General features: G+C 47.5%; 7 protein-coding genes across 7 annotated transcripts; 6 read left to right on the forward strand and 1 right to left on the reverse strand.

Annotated features, from left to right (window-relative positions):
• Window positions 1–1,160: 1,160 nt before the first annotated feature.
• EDB91DRAFT_1055855 (Vps16, C-terminal region-domain-containing protein) lies at window positions 1,161–4,375 on the forward strand (the record flags this gene model as incomplete). The annotated part of the gene is made up of 14 exons (XM_041313963.1): window positions 1,161–1,311; window positions 1,363–1,475; window positions 1,531–1,786; window positions 1,839–2,229; window positions 2,278–2,372; window positions 2,428–2,660; window positions 2,686–2,813; window positions 2,867–3,155; window positions 3,208–3,316; window positions 3,364–3,578; window positions 3,626–3,706; window positions 3,766–3,941; window positions 3,995–4,252; window positions 4,303–4,375. The coding sequence occupies 14 exons, from the start codon at window positions 1,161–1,163 to the stop codon at window positions 4,373–4,375; spliced, it is 2,568 nt and encodes an 855-aa protein (XP_041175551.1).
• A 1,062-nt stretch (window positions 4,376–5,437) lies between these two features.
• Window positions 5,438–8,768, forward strand: EDB91DRAFT_539954 (uncharacterized protein). The gene is made up of 8 exons (XM_041327650.1): window positions 5,438–5,488; window positions 5,541–5,705; window positions 5,762–6,066; window positions 6,119–6,323; window positions 6,486–7,386; window positions 7,439–7,566; window positions 7,619–7,806; window positions 7,858–8,768. Coding segments are annotated over exons 1-8 (2,652 nt in total). The 5' UTR covers window positions 5,438–5,486; the 3' UTR covers window positions 8,616–8,768.
• Window positions 8,769–8,921: 153 nt separating this feature from the next.
• On the reverse strand, window positions 8,922–10,146 carry EDB91DRAFT_1055750 (Sec20-domain-containing protein; the record flags this gene model as incomplete). The annotated part of the gene is made up of 4 exons (XM_041313951.1): window positions 8,922–9,546; window positions 9,602–9,739; window positions 9,808–9,899; window positions 9,958–10,146. The coding sequence occupies 4 exons, from the start codon at window positions 10,144–10,146 to the stop codon at window positions 8,922–8,924; spliced, it is 1,044 nt and encodes a 347-aa protein (XP_041175553.1).
• Window positions 10,147–15,441: 5,295 nt separating this feature from the next.
• EDB91DRAFT_1224901 (uncharacterized protein) lies at window positions 15,442–16,405 on the forward strand (the record flags this gene model as incomplete). The annotated part of the gene is made up of 1 exon (XM_041320958.1): window positions 15,442–16,405. The coding sequence occupies exon 1, from the start codon at window positions 15,548–15,550 to the stop codon at window positions 16,403–16,405; it is 858 nt and encodes a 285-aa protein (XP_041175554.1). The 5' UTR covers window positions 15,442–15,547.
• Window positions 16,406–18,420: 2,015 nt separating this feature from the next.
• Window positions 18,421–18,807, forward strand: EDB91DRAFT_1055794 (uncharacterized protein; the record flags this gene model as incomplete). Its single annotated transcript, XM_041313955.1, has 1 exon — window positions 18,421–18,807. The coding sequence occupies one exon, from the start codon at window positions 18,421–18,423 to the stop codon at window positions 18,805–18,807; it is 387 nt and encodes a 128-aa protein (XP_041175555.1).
• A 1,321-nt stretch (window positions 18,808–20,128) lies between these two features.
• On the forward strand, window positions 20,129–20,680 carry EDB91DRAFT_1022677 (uncharacterized protein; the record flags this gene model as incomplete). The annotated part of the gene is made up of 1 exon (XM_041312592.1): window positions 20,129–20,680. A coding segment is annotated over one exon (552 nt), but the record flags the coding sequence as incomplete, so codon positions are not given.
• A 102-nt stretch (window positions 20,681–20,782) lies between these two features.
• EDB91DRAFT_1055805 (uncharacterized protein) lies at window positions 20,783–21,100 on the forward strand (the record flags this gene model as incomplete). The annotated part of the gene is made up of 1 exon (XM_041313958.1): window positions 20,783–21,100. One exon carries the CDS (start codon window positions 20,783–20,785, stop codon window positions 21,098–21,100), a length of 318 nt encoding a protein of 105 aa, XP_041175557.1.
• Between the last annotated feature and the right edge of the window lie 176 nt (window positions 21,101–21,276).

The following is a 21,276-nucleotide window of genomic DNA, read 5'->3' on the forward strand; positions in this document are numbered from 1 at the left end:
CGAGACAATTTTGGCTGATGCCGCCTTTGCGATTCCGTGACAGTTGACGTTCTTCCGTAGATGGACAACATGCGATGTGGGTACCATCCATGGCTCTGAGTGCACCTGAAAAGTATGGGAAGAGTTTGGAATTCTCCAATATTTCCTTTGGTATAGGCGCATCCTCCAGTGGAAGAAACACAAATTTGTTGTAGAACGGGGCTGAAGACAATGCGAGCAGGACTCTCTTGAAATATCTTGCGACATGTGTGAGGCTACGACAAATATCCCGCACCGTGAACATACTTTTGAATGGTGGTGTGGGAGTGCTGGAAGTGTTCCGCAACATGACGGCTTGATAGCCCTGTCACACAGGTGTAGAGAAATATAGCGACTTGTTCATCGAGCAGTATATACTTTGAATCGCATAGCCCACACGCCTTAAGTTCTTGTACAAGTGCACAGAATACATTCTTCCTCATGCCAAGCTCATGTTTGATCCGGTTGGGATGCCCATTGACGAGCTCTTGCACCCATGCACGCCCAGTGAGGATTGAGGTGTGGTAGGGCTCTTTATCGAGAAACGGAGTCATATAGGCAACTACAATGCCCACAATGACTTGAGCAACCATTGCCGCTGCCATTCGCAGAAGATGGAAACGCTGGATGTGCTCTTTGGCTGGAGGCATGGTTGCCGTACGATGTTATGTATGATGTCATGCATGTGCGTGATGCAGCCACTTGTCACATTTATTTGTACATGTCGTGGTAAATAAAATAAACTGCGAAACAAACTGGGAAATAAACGCTGCTGTCCAGGCTCTTATGCCACTGGATGCCCGAAAGTAAAGTCAAATATCGATGGTCCGCGCGAGCTCAGCGCTCAGCAGCGAGGTGTACCGGCACTCCGACACTGGCAGATAGCAGATATTCCACAAATTGGACAAACGCGTTGAATTTTTTGATGGTCCACATTAGGATTTTGGATTGGGTCTTAGATTCAACGGCGCTTATTACTTACTCCCGTCTGTTTGAGTAGTCACACATAGTGACAAGGACTGCTTACATTCTACGTTTTGAACAGCTCACCTTGCTTGAGTTCAGCGTTGCTGCCACCAGTATTTGAAGGCCCTGGTTCAACCGCTACAAGAATCTTCGTGATCGGAAGTCAGTACCAGGGGATGGACACCGTACAACACCCTTCGGCAACATGGGAAGCAGTCTCAAATGGCATTGTATTTTACAGGCGCCAACAGCTGTACACGCTACCTGGAAAGCTCCCGAACCTGTCTGACTACCTGATTGCTGGGTGCAAGAATGGTGGGCCGATAGGTATGTGCCCCGTTCAATTATCCAGAATTCACTGGATGAGAAGTGGCCTAGCTCTTATGAGAGATACCTCAAAGCTGGTTGCACTGGGTCGCGGAGGGCCTCCATTTACCAAATCTCAAATCCAGGTGTACTCGCCGGCTGGGGAGGGCTTGCTGTTATTCAGTGTGGATATTCTGCATTAGGTCGAGAGTTCGGGCAACTAACTTACGCTTTTGACAGTGGGATCAGGGAAGAATAGTGCGGTTCGGATGGACTTTCGATGAACGACTCGCGGTTTTGAACGAGGAGGGCGTGTATCGTCTGTACGACCTGCAAGGCGACTACCAGCAGTTTTCGTTGGGAAACGAGGCGGCAGAGTTAGGTATAATTGATGCTAGAATACACGAGTATGGGCTAGTCGCATTGACAGGTTCATTGACTCTCCTGGAGGTGAAAGATTGGGAAGGTGGGAGGCCACTGGCGCTTGCAACCCCTGGTATGTCATCCTTATTCATACTTCGTGTCTGGCACACATCGATTTTCGGTAGGGCTATCTGAACCCCCTCATGCATGGGCTGTTATCCCTCCGGATCAATCGATATCGAGACATGTTGAGGTGCTGCTCTCAGTGGATGCCACTATCCTTGCTGTGGATAACCTGGAAAGTGTGGACCAACGCATATCCCGTGGACCATTTGTACATGTCTCTCCTTCGCCCAACGGCAAATTTCTTGCACTGTTGACTTTCTCCGGGCTCCTCTGGGTCGTTTCATCGGACTTCCAACGTGAACTAGTCGTTCTCGACACAGTAACTGTAGGTGCTGAGGGGCCGGTTAATCAAGTGGAATGGTGCGGTAACGATGCAGTCTTGGTTACCTGGAACAATCTCGCATCAGTTATTCTGCCATCACGAGATAACCTAGCGGGAGAAACGCTGCGGTTTGGGCTTTCTCTCTTGCATATACAAATGACTGATTATATCAATAGTTATCTGTATTTTGGTGGTAGCTTTGTCGTCACGGAGGCCGATGGTGCCCGTATCATAGGGCAGGACGTTTGCGACTTCATCCAGAAAGTGCCTAGTAAGTTCGCTCGAATGCTACTTCTCGCAAGTGAAGCTTGACATTCTGCGTACAGCATCTTCGGTATCCATATTCCGTCCAGGCTCAACGTCGTCATCCGCCATCCTCTTTGCAGCTTGGGAAAGTTTCCTACAACGATCGCCCAAAGCAGACGAGAGCATACGAAGCATCCGATCAGACCTTGCTGCGGCTGTGAATGAGTGTATTGATGCTGCGGGTCATGAATGGGAGCCTCATTGGCAAAGAAAACTGCTTAGTGCAAGTATCCTGCTTCAAATTGGCCCTTCAGTGTCTGATTGAAGACTTATGATAGGCCGCGAAATTTGGATGGGGATTCCTAGATCTTTATAATCCCACCGACTTTATAGCTATGGGTCAAGCATTGAAGGTTCTGAATGCTGTCCGTTTCTACGAGATCGGAATTCCTCTGACATATTCTGAGTAAGTTCAAGATCCCCATCGATCCATGTGATCGGAAGCTGATTTCCTCGCAGGTATCAATATGTATCCCCGACGCACCTCATAAATCGTTTAACGTCTCGAAACCTGCACCTCCTCGCTATCCGTGTTTCTTCCTTCCTTTCTCTTAAGCCTGATGTTGTTCTCAAACATTGGGCGAGTGTAAAGATTGCACGATCCAAGTCTTCGGCAGTGGACGGCGAAGATGATGAAGTGTGCAGACTCATAGTCGACAAGTTTGAGAAGCTCGGGGGCGGAGAGGTGAGCTATGCAGACATTGCCCGGCGAGCATGGGAGGTTGGAAGGACGGGATTGGCCACTAAAGTAAAAGTGCTCCTTGTTATGGTACCTTAATTCTCAGAGATTCTTCATCTAGCTGCTGGACCACGAAACTAGGGCCTCGGATCAGGTTCCATTACTACTCACTATGACAGAGGACAGACTAGCTCTAGTGAAAGCGGTTGATAGCGGCGACACTGATCTTGGTGAGTAGCGTCTTGCACCGGGAACTTTGACTGACGCAATTATCAAGTGTATCATGTATTACTACATCTTCACAAGCGCCTTCCTTTAGGCTCTTTCTTCAAATTGATCGAGGATGGAGGGGAACAGCTTGCACTGGCAAGCAAGCTTCTTCAGGTGTATGCGCGGGAGCAAAATCGAGAAATGCTACGAGACTTTTACTACAGCGATGATAGAAGAGTGGAAAGTGCAACTCTGGCGCTCGACGAGGCAGCTCAAATGACTGTACGCGCGATATTTGCCAGTTATCTGCGATTTACAAGTTTACCCAGGATCCTCATGCGGTGATGATAGCTGTGAACGCGGCAGAGAAGTTCTTTTCAGAAGACAAAGACCGTCCATTCGAGGCCAAGGTGTGACTGATTCTTTGCTCTGTGACTGTTCGCTCTCAGTGTCGGCCTTTCTTCTATAGATGATGAACGAAAGTGTTCGCCTGCTTGCACTCCAGCAGCAATTTGAGAAGGACTCGGATGGAAAAGTCAAGTTTTTCGGCCAAAGCGTCTCAGAGACGATACGCACGTGTGTCTTGAATGGCATGAGCAAGAAAGCCGACCGCGTCAAAAGCGAGTTCAAAGTTCCAGACAAACGGTCTGTCAACTGTGTAGTGTTCAGGGACTTTTAGCTTATGCTACTTTTTCTAGATTTTGGTATTTGAAGCTGCATGCGCTTACAGCAATGCGCGATTTCGACGCACTAGACGCGTTTGCGCGTTCAAAACGGAGTCCTATTGGCTACGAGGCATTCGTAAGACATCTTGTCGAAGCTGGTCACCTCAAAGAGGCGGCTTCGTACGTGATGCGATGCGATGGCCCAAAGCGCGTGGAGCTTTATGTGCTGTGCGGGGATTGGCGTGCAGCGGGCAGAGAGTGCAGGGAACGCGGTGACAAGAAAGAAATGGAGTGAGTATTTTGGCTCTCGTTTGCCGCTTCCGGACTTACGGTGGTTGAAGACAACTCAGGAAGTCGTGTCCTAATTCCCTTATAGCAAGAGAGTTGGATCAGCTTGCGGCATCGATGAAGTGAATTTCCTGCCTTCGAAATGCAGATTTCAAGGTTTTGGAAGGGAACGCCCCGACCTTCTAGGTATTACGTCTACTATGCTGTACCCGTTGACCAGATTTGTTCAATGTTGATGATTCTGTCGCTCAGAAACCATGGCCACATATCATGAAGCAGTCGTTCTCAAATATCCGTTCTCCGTGAATACTGACCAGTGATAGCCCTTAGATTAGGCCCGTCTCAAAGAGCCAGAGCGTACAAAAACCATTGTTGTCATAGTATTTGTCTGAGACCGTAGATATTAAAGGTTGACCACGGACTTCACATCGACGTACTTGCCTTTCCCGGATTCTGCAGAGCGCCAAAACAAATCTCCCGTCCAAACAATGAACGGGTTTATGTACGAGTGTGGACATGATCACGCTGCACGAGATTCTCCTAACCTCGCGGTTGTCCTGACAGGGCTTTATTGCAAATTGGCAATGCTCTTCAGGGTTTACCTACACGAGTGTATCACGACGGGTAGAGCATGGCGATAAGGCCACACATGCAGTCTTTTTATTTGATCGACTCACATCACCCATGGAAATCCTGGACTAACTATGGTGGAAGAGTTGATGATTGTCACCCATAGTCCCTCAATACAGCGCTCGTTGAACCGGAACTGACGGTTCCCGAGTCGGCATCGGTTATTGGACCGCACATGTCCGCAAGTCGCAAACCGAGCCAATCACAAAGGGAAAGTTTATACTTACAGGGCCCGTGGCATGCTGTGCCTACGCTAGAACCCATCTGTCACAGAAGATTCATATAGCAGTCACTAACATGTATGGAGGGATAATATTTCTTCTGATATGCAGGATGCATTTGGTGGTATTGCTACCACAAGGTACTCTGGATACGGGGGGGGGGGGGGGCACGGTAAGGCTGTAGCACGGACTCGGGTTAGGTTTACCTTTACGTCACTTTAGGAAAAACGTGTCGGGTCTTCTAATCGGAGATGAAGTGCACGATTACCTAATCAATTGTGGAGGTATTGGCAAACAAGAAAATCCAATTCAGTGCATTAAACTATACCCGGTTCTTAAGTAACTCACTCCTTTTCTCGACTCTCATTTCATTCTCGCTCGCTGCCATGTATGTCCTTTTTATTTATCTATATGTTCATTAGACGTTAACTTTTTCGTAGGTCGGGCGTAGACCAGCAGACCGCAACGTCTGCTACGACAGCCACCTTCGTCACCGCCCTTGTCTTCAACGCGGCAGTCTTTGGAATTGAGATTGGCCTGTTCACAGTGCTACGTCCATACTTCAAACAAATCTATGAGCCACGCACACAAGTTCCAATTGAGAAGTATGTGTTCATCTCAGTCTAACTCATCCTAGGCTGCTCACATTCTGTTCACCTAGGGACCGTGTCAAACCTCTCGAAGCTGGAATTTTAACTTGGCCCATCGCCCTATTCAAGACAGACTATCGTGATGTTCAACAGGTCAATGGAACAGACGCATATCTTTTTGTCCGATTCCTGCGGATGATGATTCGGGTTCTTCTGCCTATCTGGTTGATTTCTTGGATCGTGCTGATGCCTGTCACCTCTGTCAATAATTCGATGCCTAACAAGACTGGACTGGATCGTTTCATTTTCGGAAACGTTTCTCCTGATCACCAAGCTAGATATGCCGCCCACATTATCCTCGCCTATCTCTTCACTTGTGAGCCCACCTATTTATACAAGACTTCGAATTTGACCCTCCTCACTATCAGTTTGGATTTACTGGAATATTAGGCGGGAATTGCGACACTTCACCACAGTCCGTCAGCTGCACCTCGTCAATCCTGTCCATTCCAGATCTGTACAAGCGAATACGATTCTTGTAACCGGAATTCCTGCTAGATATCTTTCGGAGCCCGCACTTCGCTCGTTGTATTCCAACCTTCCTGGTGGTGTGAAAAAGGTGTGGCTTAATCGGTGAGCGTCTCTCCTTTTGTTTCGTCGGCTGCTGTTCTTTATCGTTTCTCGTGCCTCGATTTTTTTTAACGAGTATTGTGCCTACCTAATGACCCGTTGATTTTACTTCCATTCGTTCTACCAATGTGTACGACAGCTTTGTTTAACCCTTGTTCTTCTCAGGGACCTGAAGAAGCTCCCGTCTATCTACGACCGTCGCCTGGCTACTTGTGGAAAATTGGAGTCCGCGGAGACATCCTTGCTTTCAACGGCGGCCAAACTTCGACGAAAGGCACTGAAGAAGGATAACGGCGCTGGCGATGCATCCCCTTCAGCTGACCCCGAGCGCAGTGTGACTTTGGCAGAACGTCTGGTTCCTCAGGATATGCGGCCTTCGCACCGTCTTCCAGCCGGTTTTATGCCTTTCTCACTACCCTTCATCGGCGAAAAGGTCGACACGATTGATTGGTGCAGGCGGGAGATTGCTACTGCTACTGGATTGTTGATTAACGGACGCCAAATTCTCGCCAATGAAGGCCTTTCACTGCCAGAAGATGTCAATGGAGACGGAAAGGTTGACAAAAAGGATCGAGCCAAGCAGACTTACCCACCCCTCAATTCCGCATTCGTAACTTTTAATCAACAGATCGCTGCTCACCTTGCAGTTAACGCCTTAACTCACCATGAACCGTACTGCATGGCCGACCGATACCTCGAAGTTTCCCCTCCAGATGTGATCTGGGGTAACCTTGGGCTTAACCCGTACGAAAAGCGCATTCGAATGACGATTAGCTATGCTATCACCGCAGCGCTGATCATCTTCTGGTCCATTCCCGTCGCCTTTGTCGGTATCATCTCCAACATCCAAGGTCTCTGCGTCCAGGAATCTTGGCTCGCATGGTTATGTACACTGCCAAGCGTTGTCGTTGGAATTATACAGGGTATTCTGCCCCCCGTGTTACTTGCCGTCCTGATGATGCTCTTGCCGATTGTCCTTCGTCTCCTTGGGCGCTTTGAGGGTATCCCGACACGCACAGGTCTCGAGTTGAGCTTGATGACACGGTTCTTCATTTTTCAAGTAATCGTGAGTATCTGATTGCTCATGATCGGCGGGCGAGATCGCTCACGCTACCTAGCATTCATTCTTGATCGTCACATTGAGTTCGGGCATCATTGCAGCTCTCCCATCACTCCTTCAAAACCCCAGTTCGATACCGAGTCTCCTGGCTCAATATTTGCCTCAAGCGTCGACCTTCTTCCTCACGTGAGTAATTCGTGCGAGCTCGCCGAGACGGTTGCTGATGAAGGTCATTCAGATACATTATGCTTCAGGGGTTATCTGGCGTAGCAGGAGGATTTTTGAGTGCTGTTTCGCTCATCCTGTACTACGTCAAGCTGTATATTCTAGGCAGCACACCTCGTTCCATTTATAACATCAAACACGCACAGTCAACTGTCGCTTGGGGCACGTTATTCCCGTCCGTCACTCTGCTCGTCGTCATCAGTACGTCCATTTGTGGTAGTTCACATCAAACGTATTAACGCTTTATCTCAGCGTTTGCGTACTCCATTATCTCGCCTGTCATCAATGGCCTTGCATGCTTTACGTTCTTCCTTTTCTATCTCCTCTACAAGTACCTCTTCCTCTACCAGTACACGCAGCCGCCCTCGGCCGACACAGGAGGCTTGTTCTTCCCAAAGGCAATCCAACACGTGTTCGTGGGGATGTACGTCCAGCAGATTTGTCTTTGCGCCTTGTTTTTCCTTGCGCAGGATCAGAACGGGAAGCCAGGCGCGGTCGTAGAGGGTGCGCTCATGGTCGTATTGATCGTTCTCACCGCCGGCTACCACGTCATCATGAACAACTCCTTCGGTCCGCTTACTAAGGCCTTTCCACTCAGTCTTGCGGACAAGACATACAGGCATCCAGAGCCTTCTCTGGAGCTACAGGACGTCCGTGGTGGGTCAGGCTCTAAGAGCAAGGAGCCAGTCGACGAGGAGCCTTCGCCGACTGACAAGCACCGCGCCGCGTCCTCGACCGAGTCGGGCGACGAGCATGCTCCGCAGAATGACTATGACGAGGTGTTCTTCGCGCGTAGGCCAGACGGCACGGAGGATTATGGGTTTGCTCAACCGGCTGTGTCCCGCCCACAACGCATTGTGTGGATCCCTGATGATTCGCTCGCTTTGGGCCGTGAGGAGGTTCAGACGAATAAGGAGTCGGGCGTTAAGGCGACCACTGAAAACGCGAAGATGGATGAGCACGGCAAGGTGGACGTGACGCACCCCCCTGTCGATCTCGCAAAGTTCTGAGAGATGATCTGGAGCAGGATTGAGGTTTCTTTCCTTGTTTTTGTGTGGTTTCTTGCCTCTTGTAGTGTTACACTGGTATCCATATTTCATTCAGCTTCTCTTGTGTTCCACGCCGCGTTTCACGCCTTATTATACGACCGATATTTACGCTGTCACATTTTGCCCATTCAAACACTTCTACTGTTTGATTTATCCATCCTGAATACCCCTTGTCACAATCCCAGTATATAATCCTGTTACTTACAATCATGCGAATAGTTGTTCTACCATCCAGTAACCGTGAATCATAAATCAGTCTTGAAATTGTCATAGATCAACACGTATGTGTCCAGTAGTCCGTGGCTCCATAGTCGGTATCGCAAAATCAGGGGATTCAGACGCATCCATGCTGGGTTCCACGAGGTGACCAGCTTCGCCATCCTGACCACCTATGAGCGGTGCCAGCACAACTGACGCAGCAGCCGCACTGGCCGATGCACTCATCACAACATCCCCAGCCCTCTGCACCACTATATTCGCACTTGAGCCGGAGCTAGGTAATAATCTCGTCCAGAAAAAGGCAATGCGCAGCCCGCGGTCGATGATGCGCTGCTTTAGTATGAACAGGACCACGAGGCCGAAAAACACGAGGCCGGAAATTATGAGGATGCGATCGAGCCAGTCGGTCTTTTCGAGTGCGGTAATGAGTTGTTTGGAGGTGCCAAGGATGAGATCGAGCGTGTCGTATGTTGTGGATGTAGATTGGAGAGTTGCGGTGGATGATTCTGTATTGAACGGACGATGGGTATTGAAGGAAAACGGTAGTAGTGAGAAGAACTTGCCTAGTAACTGGCTTGACAAGACACTGCGCTCGAGCTCTTTCTGCATGAGTCCTATTGTTCGTTGTAGAGCGTCTGTGACATCATGATTGGCTTTCATTAGTGCGTCTTCGCTGTAGACCACGAGTCAGCCGCATCAGAGGGTATGAATGCATGCCTCCCACGAACGTGACTTTCTCGCCCGAGGAGCTTGTGCTTTTCTCTCGAATTGCGGGGGACCGCAACAACTCCTCTCGCTGTGACCGACTTTGTGCGTCAATTGCATGTTTCGACGCCAGCAATGCTGCTCGAGAGTCTTTCCGTACGCTATCAGAAAGAGAGAAAAGGGCTATTAGAGACTGGCGATAATACTAGAGGGCTAAACGGCTACACACCTGACTAACGAATCACGGAAAGCGTCCACTTTCGTCCTCAGCTCTCTCTTCGCCCGTTCAGTCCTCTGGTCGTCAACCAGGACATCCAGGTCCTACAAGCGGTGAATGTAAGTCGAACCTGAAGGTGAGAGCATACTTAAGGCGACAAACCTCGATCTGCCTTGCCAGGCCTTCGATGTCCTCCCTTACCTCCGCCGCCCACGCTTGTTGCGTCACCAAAGGACCAGTACATGCTCTCAGCCGAGGAATCTGAAAAGCCGAGAGGTCATTATGGTGCCGTTGGATGGATTCGATTAGAGAGAGGGCCTCAGCATCCAGCGCTGTCGGGATAGGTGGCATGTTTTGAAAAGCAAGGTGAAATTTGGGATGCTACAAATATAGCTTCCCTCCTGACTGCCACGTGCATCATAGCTAACCTTTGCAAAACATTAATACTAGACTTGACTCAGACCTTCAATCCAACTTAAAATTTGCAATAGGTACTACGAAGGCTGGTCCACAAGGCTCACTGATTGGGGTGCGTTAAGCACAGCTGCTAGTTAAGTACCTCGACTGTCATCTTCTAACCTTGCCATCTGATGAAATTGCACTTGACGTCCGTCAAGGATTTGGGCAAAGTCTTCGCAGTTCGTCGGTTGAGGCCCACAAAGAACGGACCCATACAACGCAACTCGACAGATACCGACCATGAGAGCGATGACCCCATCCCTACAGGCATCCCCCGAAGTCTCCACTAATGATCCTTCCGCTAGACACTCCCTAATTGTATCCCTTGCCCGCAAAGCTTCTGACATGGCCCAGGTAGCTTTGCCCTTGCTTGGTATAGGCCGTTGCAGGTGAAATCCCGCTTGTTGGTGCTCCGATGCAAGCCGCTATTGGTGGATCATTGACAAGCCTTCAAGCTATGGATGTGAGATCTTCTATGATTGCGAGGACGATTCCCGATTTTCAAGGCCATCACAGAGACATAACACGGACGTAATTTAATACTCGATCGACTAAGCCGCGATTTGTGCAACAAACTGGGAGTATCTTGGCAATCCCGGAGGGATTCCTTATCAAGTATACAGTATACACCTTGTTGATCTATGCTTCAATTCACCTGACATCGAGTCGTACTTAGGATGCTGCAAGAGACCTCAGCCCGAGTGACGATGTTGCAAACGTTGTCTCGCATACACATTTGTCACACAAGCTGCCAGATGCTTTATTGAAATCGACCGTTATCTCGCGGAGTAATTCGGTTGTGTTCCACTCTCTAAATATGATCTGCGTTCACTCATACTCCGCTAGTTAGTTGTCGTCCCAAATACAAAGCCAGCGTGACATACACGAAGAATTGGTAATCCTGCGGAGGCAACAGGAGGATCAGCAGAAGCTGCTGACGGCAATGACCCTGTTGATCCGTGAACACGTGAACAGTCATCTGTGGGACCGACTTCAACGCAGTTGACCCTGGTAGACGCATCAGGCTAATATCGGTGAACTTCTGCACCTTATTTCAGGTCTGCCTCGCCAGCGTAAACAGCCGTCGTAAAGAAGCTCACTCATCAAATTTTCTTTAGCAATTCTATAAGATGCCCCAAACTCTGTTTGAACCACCGCCGTCTCACCCCCCTTCATCCTCGAAGTAGCACAGACCGCCTTCCCCGAGCATTCCCCGTCCACGTGTCAACTATCTCTATCAGCGCCCACCACTTCTGCCTCGGGTGGAGGGGGTGCTATATCTCCGTCAGTCCTCAAAAGTGGGTTTGCCAAATCATCCAAATGGATGGTGTTCTCTGACAACCGGTGTGCGACGGCGGGCAACTAGCCTACTCGGCGTGGTGCTGAATTAGGTTCTAACTTACCTAGCTCATTCAGACACCTCGATGCAACTCGGGTCTAAGTGCAGCAGGGAATTCACAGTAATGTGGAAATATGGGGAGCAGATTATATGTCCAAGGACGCGGCATAAAATGCTCTCGGATTCTACACCATAAATTTGCAATTACCCAATATACGCCACAGCATACGAATGTCATGCATGTGCAATACTATGCGATCCTCGTGAACACCCTCAGGTTCCACAGTGCTGCGCAGATAAGACGCAGTAAACAATTGCCCAAATGTCATCTAGTACAAATATAAAAGCATGCCTCCACCTCAAGCAGCTGGCTTCCTACCAATCACACTAGGAAGTCCAGAGGGAGCGAATGGGCCCCCAGCACCTTCACTTTACTGATCTTGTCACCGACGAACTCATATTCGGCAGTGAACGGAACCTCCCCAGTATAGGGAGGCGTCGATGATGACACTCTAAAATGCAGATGTGTTGGTGCGTCAGATCACAATTGCAAAAAGTTCACGTCACTATCTCTTGATAATTGGACTTGGCCTGTTATCGTCGTATTTATGTCAGAGATGACTTTTCGATCAGGAAACTTAAAATAACACAACTTACACGGATGCTGACCTTTCCAGCCTGGGGATTCTCGGTAATATTTTCTATGGTGATCTGAAGCATGTCAGTTCAAAGATTAGAAGCACGCTTCAGCGTAGAATGATCGTCACCTTGTATGTAATATGCCTATAAATCTTCTCAAGATAAGCTCTGTACCCGATTTGACCGACCCCAGCTGCACCCATAGCTCTCTCCAAGAAAGCCCAGGGGCTTGGACTCAGCCTCGTAGACAAAATCATCCGTTACATATTGGTATGCACCGACACTGGGGTCCCGTAAACTAGAATGTACTGCCCTTCATAGAGTTCACTCTCAATAGGACAAAAACTGGATTTTTTTTTAAAAAAAAAAGGGGCACGATGACTCTTAGGGACCGTTCATCAGCACAACTGTCCAAATCTAGCGAAGTTCATGGCCTTTGACATCTCTCCCACAGACATGTGAGGCCTTCCAAGCTCTTCCATAAACCGTTCAGTCTGATCTTCGGAAGGCCCGTACATGTGACATATACATAGGAGCACCATGAATAGCCGCGAAGGCCGGGCACTGTGCAGACGTGTTTTCGGTGCACAAAGATCTTCATGTGACTTGCGAAAAATTGGATGTTTTCCTTTCGTATGGAAGACATTCTTTGATCGTGAAGCTGTGTTGCTTCCTATCGGAATTGCTTCTCAGAGAGTGACGATTCTGGCTGATTGCTTGGCATCTCGCTGTCAGGGCTGGCAAATTGAAATGTCACTCGTCAAAGGGAAACAGAGCGTCAAAAGGCATTAAGAAGGCTTATTGTACAGCTGACACATCGGAGACCAGCTTCTTGCTTCTTGCTTACCATGGTCAGCGAGAACAGAAAACCACAAGGAGATGCAATAGAAAAGTCGCTCGGGTGGTGCAGTAACATTTAATCACTCGGACACGTCAGTCAACATCAGATAACCTAAAGAAAATGTCTCAGGGTCGTATTCCCGCTACGGCAGTAGTGGGTTTTGTGGTGTCATCGTCGAAAAAACGGGTCCTAAGGCAGAGGTATACGATGCAGAGATGCTAGCACTCCTTCAAGCAATATCACGAGCTACTCGTTTCGCACAAGACTCCCAGGTGACCCATTTACATTTCTTCGTAGATAACAACTCTGTGGTGCAGGCTGCATATGCAGCTGCACCCGGACCCTCACAATACATTGCGTTACAGATCAGACGCTCAATCGAAGATTTCCTAACCACGTCACCCCTCCACCATGTCCAAATCGCATGGATCCCAGGACACCACCATATCATCGGCAATGAACGTGCTGACGAGCTCGCCAAAGAAGCCACTGGACGTAACGACACGTCCCACTCGACCTACGCAAATGCACGCCGAAGAAACAAGGAAGGGATCCGGCAGAAATGGACAGAGAGTTGGAATAGAGACGTGGCAGCACAGACTGGACGCTTCGCTATCGCAAATCGACTCCCACCAACGCTCAAACCTCGCCAACACTTCACTCATACTCTTCGAGAAGTATACAGCCGTCTTATACAATGTCGCACAGGACACGGATTCATTGGAGAATACTATGCCGCATTTGTCCCCACCGAACCCACCCTCTGCCCATGTGGAGAACCACGTCAAACATGAGAACACATCCTACGTGACTGCCCGCAATTTACGCGACAGCGCATCCATTTAAGAGAGGTATCCTACAACATCATACTCAACGAAATCTTGGGTACGGAAAAGGGCATAAAGGCATTAGCGAAATTTATCGAAGAATCCAGCGCATTCAAGAAGGCCGCACTGGAATGAGAAGGGGACTGGGAAGAAAGGAGAGGGATAGAAGCCTGAGTGAGGGCGGGAAAGGAGGTGACGAAGGAGGGAGGAGACGAGAAGAGCACAGAAGGAGGAGGAAGGAGAGAAACTGTACCATATTATACTCAGCCTGGACACCGGACGAACTTATACGCGCACCGAAACTTCTCAAACGCGGACCGCTTGGCTATTCATACTATACTTACACCCCTTACCCTGTTACAACATCCCCCAGTACAGCCCTAACAGGGTACCGCGTCTTAACAGTTTACCTTGTTTGTTGCGGTATATAAATATAGAAATTCTCTCTCTCTCTCTCGTCGAAAAAACCTCATGTTTCAAATTTTGGCAGAGAAATGGGTATGACTACAATTCCCGGCCCTGAACATGGCTGTTTTCGGTGGTTTGTTCTCACGACCGTTGGTTGTTGGCTGATCCGAATATTGTGCCTGCGATCTTTGTTAGTGTTCGTCGTTTGATCATGTCTTCCATTCGCTGCGAAATACTTGGTTTTTTTGCCGATGTTCCCGCTATTATCCGTGTCGACAATACGAGACTCGAATCGACCGTATCGTTGTCTTTTTTACACAATTGGAATGTGCCGCGATCTCTCACTGATCACCATGGGGTCGCTGTAGAGACCACTTCAGGTCCTGTGCGTGTGCCGACCGTTGATGGATGGTATCATTCCCGACAGCCGTTTCGTCCTGCCTATCTCAATGGATGCGATGTCGAGCTTGGCAGCGATTGGCTCGCATTTGTTCATGCGCAACTTGATGGCTCCCGGTTCCGACGTCCTTCCGACGTGGATGTCGCGCAACTTTCTGCTGGTCATAGTTGGATTTTTCAGTCTGAAGGTACGTGAACTCGATTTTCTTAAATGAGTCATTCTCTGATTTTTCGTAGATAACAAAATTTCTTCTTCGTCTGTTGTTACGGACGAAGTAGTTCAAGTTGCCCATGCGGGTTCATGTTCTAATGCTGCCCAAGCGGGTTCATCTAACGCTGCCCAAGCGGGTTTTGCTTCCATGTCTCCTTTTTGTTCGCCTGTAGTAGTGCTGAATGATCACACTGTCGACAATTTTTTTGATGGTTATGAATCGTTACTAAGACCGGCTCTGAATGTGTTAGCAGTTGCTCATGGACTTCCGGCAGGCAATGATTTGTCCGTGGAAAATATACGGGAGTCCATTTCACGTCATGTTGGAACTGGACTGTGTGGTTCTCGCTCATCGGAAACATTTCAAGGGTGCGACTCTGTACGTCAAGGATTTAATATGTCTTGCGACGATGAAGAGGCTGTGCTTTCTACGAGAATAGCATTCTTGACAGCAATGTTGATGACTACCAAACGACGCCCTTTGGAACGATTGTTGAAGGTGAATGAAGTCGTTTTTGAAATCGGATCGAAGACGGGACGGCTTCGTCGTATACTGAAGAAACATTGATGGAGACTGTCCTCTGCCTCCATTGCCATTTGCAGATACGAACGGTCCGCTTCGTGATTTGATGCTCGATCCTTCTGGAGTGAGACAATGTGGTAAAGACGACTTCCAGCTGTCTTCATGCAATGTTGGTGACAAAAAAATCAAGAAGGGCAAATGTCCACCTCTCAGTCTTGCAAATCGAACTTTTTTGGGATACGTGCCTGATGAGTTGAAGGATCTGACAGTCATCGAGGAAGCGATGATTGCTCGTAGTCGTGCAAAATGCTGGATCGTTCAGTTGAAGGAAGAAAATCAGGACCTGCAACTTCCTACCAGTCAGCGCGGAATAAAGGGCCACATAATCATTTATCCTCAGCGTCCAGAAGGGATCGCGAATGTCTTGCCTCCGACAGTAGCTGATATTGTCACCCCAATCTGCGTCATTTTCGTGGGCTCGTGTCCTCCAACTCGTGCATGGCTCGAAGAAAAAGCCAAACCTTTGATAGCTCGTAGAGAAAAGGTTCGTGCCGCATTAGTTTGGCTAAAGAAACACAATCGCCTGTATAAGGACATTACCATTGATTTTGATGTTTTGAATTCTATGGAGGAAAAGACATTGTTGCCCTTTCACGTTGACCACGTTCTTCCCAGTGAAGCGCATGATTCCTTGACATCAAAGTATGATGCAACTGAGGCAGTGCAGTCCGAAGATCCATCTGATTTGAGTGATCCTCCCGCACCGTCTGATGATCAATTGCGTGCTGCTGAACTGCAAGCTAATTTTGAGAGTGTTGTAGTTACTGATGTTGATGGCAATGCGTCTGCGAATGAGTTGCGTGCTGCAGCAACTCGTCATATCAAGAACAAAGGTGGCGGATATATTCAAGTCCCTCACGATCCTGAACCTGTCAATGAATTCTTCAAACCAGACCTCTTCTGATGATTTATCCCACATTGTTTCCGTATGGACTGGGAGGATTTGAGGACCACCTGCATTCCGAACCATTATCGATCAAGAGACACGTCAAGCACCTGTTCAACCTGGCTGACCGTCGTTTTCAGGAACATTACTCTTTTCTATTCACGGCATTCAACATATTACAGTGTTGTAAGATTCTGTTACATACATCTTTGAAAGTGAAGCGGGACTCCTTCCTGGCAATAGCCACCAACCTCGCTGCTGTTTCGCCATGGGCTGTACATTGTGTCACAGAACACGTGGCTCGAGGGGACACTGTTTCTGCAAACAATGAAGATGAGCAGTGTGTGTTGCAGTTAATGAAAGAGGTGCAAGTGATAACTTCACAAGTCCCAGGATCTGCACATACAAGAACTAACATGCGAAATGAAATTCGTGGCCTGATGTGTGAACGAGGGCTACTGAGTTTTTATGTCACCATTAATCCAGCTGATGTTTATAACCCACTCGTCAAATTTCTTGCCGGTGCTGAAATAGATATCAACAATCTTCTGCCAGGGGAAGTGCCAAAATTCTATGATCAATCTATTCTCGTAGCTCGAAATCCAGCCGTTGCAGCCAAATTTTTCAATATCTACATGAAAGCTTTCATAAAGTGTCTTCTACAATATGAGGGAAAGGGAACAGACCTTCAGGAGGGCATACTTGGCACTGTCAGTGCTTATTATGGTTGTGTTGAAGCCCAAGGTTGAGGAACCTTGCATTGTCATATGATGATATGGCTTGAAGGTGGCCTTAATCCCAATGAGATCAAGGACTGAGTATTACAAGACGAGGAGCAAGGTTTTAAAGAACGTCTACTTCGATATTTGGAAGATACCATCTCGGCATGCATCCCTGGACTCCCGGAAGAAGACATATCAATGCCCAATCAAAATTTTCATCTGTGTTCAACTTGCGGAGTCAATTTTCAGAACATGGATAATGGTTTGGTAGAGCCAATGCAAAAAAAAGATATGCACCTCCTTGCTAAAAAATGCCAGACTCACCGGCATTCAAAAATGTGCTGGAAATACTGGAAGGGCCCACCTAAACCAAAAGAATGTCGATTTGATCTAGATGAGAAAAATGTTCATCCGATAAGCCTGACTGATCCGGTCACAGGTGAAATTACCCTAAAGTGTTTAGATGGTCTGGTGAACCATTTTAATGAGAGCATTTTGGAAGCCATGAGATGCAACATGGATATTAAATTCATTGGATCAGGACCAGCCGCGAAAGCAATTCTGTATTACATCACTGACTACATCACTAAGTCTCAGTTGAAAACTCACGTTGCATTAGCTGCAATGGAAACAGCGGTACACAAATTAGAGATGTACGACCCAAATGATGACGATTGCACCTTATGAGTGAAGAAGATGCTTCAAAAATGTGCTCATTCGATGATTTCGCACCAAGAACTGTCTGCTCAACAAGTCTGTTCATATCTGATGGATTTCGAGGACCACTTTACGAGCCATGAGTACCGTGGTTTGTATTGGACCAACTTCGAATCATTCATCGAGAAGTGTAGTCCAAGTCCTGAATGTAATCGGTCATCAGCAGTTGATGACACCGTGCCAAGGACCATCCACGATCGTGATAATGATACCAAAGGGACACAGGATGAGCTTGTTGAAGAACAGGAGCATAGGCCTGTTGAAGGAAACCTTGATGATGCCGGAGTCTACATCGAACAACTTCAAAATGATGAGATCAGGATCAGCAGTGACAATTTCGGAAACCTCGTGCCAAAAGCTGCACAACTAATGAACTACCTGCATTGAGATGAGAAATTCAACAACATAAACATATGGGACTTTGTAGCCCAGGTGGACAAAGTGAAAAAGAGTAAGAAAAATAAGAAAACAAAATTTGAAAACACGGATGATGGTAGTGACAAATGCAATGATGATGATATCGGTAATGAAGATGAGCTTGCTAATGTCACTACACCAAAAAACGGTGACAATGAGATTGAAGACTCAGAAGAGATGGAAGTCGACGAACCAGCAATAGCAGCAGGTTCTCATTCGGCAGAAGATATTCTTCATTCTTCGGCCAAAACACGGCCTGCTGGAGAACTTCAGACGGGGCATTATGAATCATGCACTCATTTTCTGCGAGTGAGACGACAAGAAAATCGATTTATACCTGTTCTGATGGGTCCCAAAATGCCTCGCAGAGACCAGGAGCCCATGTACCCCAAATATTCTCACCTGATGCTCATCCTCTTCAAACCCTGGAGATCTGTATCTGATCTGAAACAAACAATGCAGTTGTGGACTGAAAGCTTCGAATCATTTAAACACACCTGCAATGATAAGGTTATTGCCATCTTAAACAACATGCAAATTTTGCATGAGTGCAAGGACAGCTGAGATGATCATTTCACGAATTGCCGACTTCAACATAAACTTGCAGGCATTTCACACGAAACGTTCAGCTACAGTAATGGAATCAATGATGAGGCCCAGTGAGCATTGGCTGTGCCTGAATAGGGCTGAATATGTTGAGATAAGAATTACCGTTTTAGTACTATGTCGAGTTATGCTTCTTTCAGTTGAAATCGATACTCGTCGATTGTAACACATTGTAACTGCACCAACGACGCATTGCAAACTGCGCATCGCAACGTTTTGCGTTACTCACAGTATCGATCGCAACGTGCAACGTCTTGTATCACACAGCATCGCACAAACTTTGTACACTGTACAGCAACATTTCAGTCGTGTCCTCATGTTGCCTCTTTTGTGGAGCCGGTGCTTGTTTCGATTCTCTCTCTGTTGCACCAGGTATACTTAGTACTTCTGTTATTTGTTAAATCCTAGGTTAATCTATTGCAGATGCTGCCGATTTCGAATAAATTCATGTGCATATGCGAGAAGTATGGGTTGGGAAGACCACACTCAGTATCAAAGTCGACATGGTATCAACACCTTCAGCAGGCTAGTACGGAGGAGGAGAAGGCGAGAATACGTGCTGCTGAAGCACTACATACATATGGTATTTGATAGCTTCAATTTTGCCTCGTATACTCACTAGGGTTGTATTATAGACAACACTATTCAAGATCCCTCACTTCCAGAACAGCAAGGTGATCAAAGTGTAGCTTCTGGCTCCTCTCTGCCTCCCAGTTCTCGTCGCGCAGCTGCGATACAGACACTTGCCAAACGAGCACGCGAGAACAAAGACATGAGACGTGTTGGATGCCGAAAATGTGCTCAAACTACCTCGATGGACCAGTCGCAGCCGAGTCAACAGAACCACCACTCGGACAATACGGATATCACAATGGGTGATGATGTTGACAATCTGGTATGTCTGTCCAGCGAACACGGCAAACTATGCACTGATAATTATCAGATAGATGATGTACCCATGCCTCCCAATAATTTTGCTGATCTGAATGAGCCTCCTGACAATTTTGCCGATCAGAATGAGCCTCCCGTCCCCGATAATGATCCACAGATAACTCCTGATGATTTCGCCGATCAGAACGAGCCTCCCGTCCCCGATAATAATCCACATATACCTCCTGACGATTTCGCCGATCAGAACGAGCCTCCCATCCCTAATAATGCTCCTGAGGGTGATAGGAACCAACAGGAGTATCAGTTCATCCTGCACCGCCAACCACGACCAAATATTGATGTGGAGGCGCTTGCCCGGATGGCAGTGCTTCTGCAGATGAAGGAGACAATGGATTACATACTTGCACTTAAAAATGTGTCTCTGGAAGACCCAATAGCGAAATTGGATGACACAGCTCTTGAGAGACTTCGCAATCCACCTCGAGAGCCTGTTGTCATAGATAGTCTGAGTATTCGGCACAGCATATCCTTGTACCTTGCATTAGAACATGCATCACAGGAGGCCTATAATCGGATACAGAGATCTACCAAGCTCAATTTTGCAGGAGCTGCTGGTGTTGATGACATTCTCAGTTTCTACAGTGTTGAGAAGCTTATTGTGCAATATACTGGTGTCGAATCGATCAAGCACGACATGTGTCCCAAGTCATGCTTAGCGTTTACGGGTCCTTTTGCAACTCTTGAATCCTGTCCAATGTGCGATACATCCTGGTGGGATCAAGCAAGATTGTGTGCAAGTAACGGACATACGAAAGTTGCTGCTCAAACATTTATGACCTTACCGCTAGGTCCACAATTGCAGGCCCTTTATCGACACCCTGACAGTGCACAAGATATGTGCTACTTCCACAAACAAGTTCAGGAAGTTCTCGCAGACCTCACACAAACCGGAGAGATTCCGGTTTTTGATGATATTGCAATGGGACATGACACTATTGGTGCTGTACTTGACGGAGATATCAAGGAGAACGACATCGTTCTGATGGTGTCTGAGCAGCATGAGTGGCGCTGGCAGGATGTTGCAGTTGTCCAATTATATTCCCATCCAGATGCAGATCTCCTTCAGCTCTGCTCGCACACCGTTGTGTCTTGCTCAAAACTCAAAGAATTCTGTATTATTGATGTGAAGCAGGTTCTGAGTGTCATTGCAATGATTCCACACAATCCAAGGCTACCTGCAGGAGTTATGGAGGAAGAAGGACGGTTTTTCATGCTTGAGAAGCACGGATTAGATCTTTCAAATGTTGGAATCACTAACAACATTCTTGATGATGACAATGACGGTGCAGATGTAGAATAATGTTTTTGTTACAATATTCTATGTATTACAACAGGTATCAGGACTTAGATGATTCGATTCGATTCAAGGGACTGTGGCAAATTCCAGCGGAGTTTAGATACAACATCTGGCTCGTAGTATGTGCATATTGCTCTGTCTCTTACTTTTATCAGTTCAATATCATGTACTCTTCTGCC

Source organism: Suillus paluster (genome assembly GCF_016628075.1).
Source record: "Suillus paluster strain FC165 chromosome Unknown EDB91scaffold_40, whole genome shotgun sequence".
In the NCBI taxonomy this organism is placed as follows: Eukaryota; Fungi; Basidiomycota; class Agaricomycetes; order Boletales; family Suillaceae; genus Suillus; species Suillus paluster.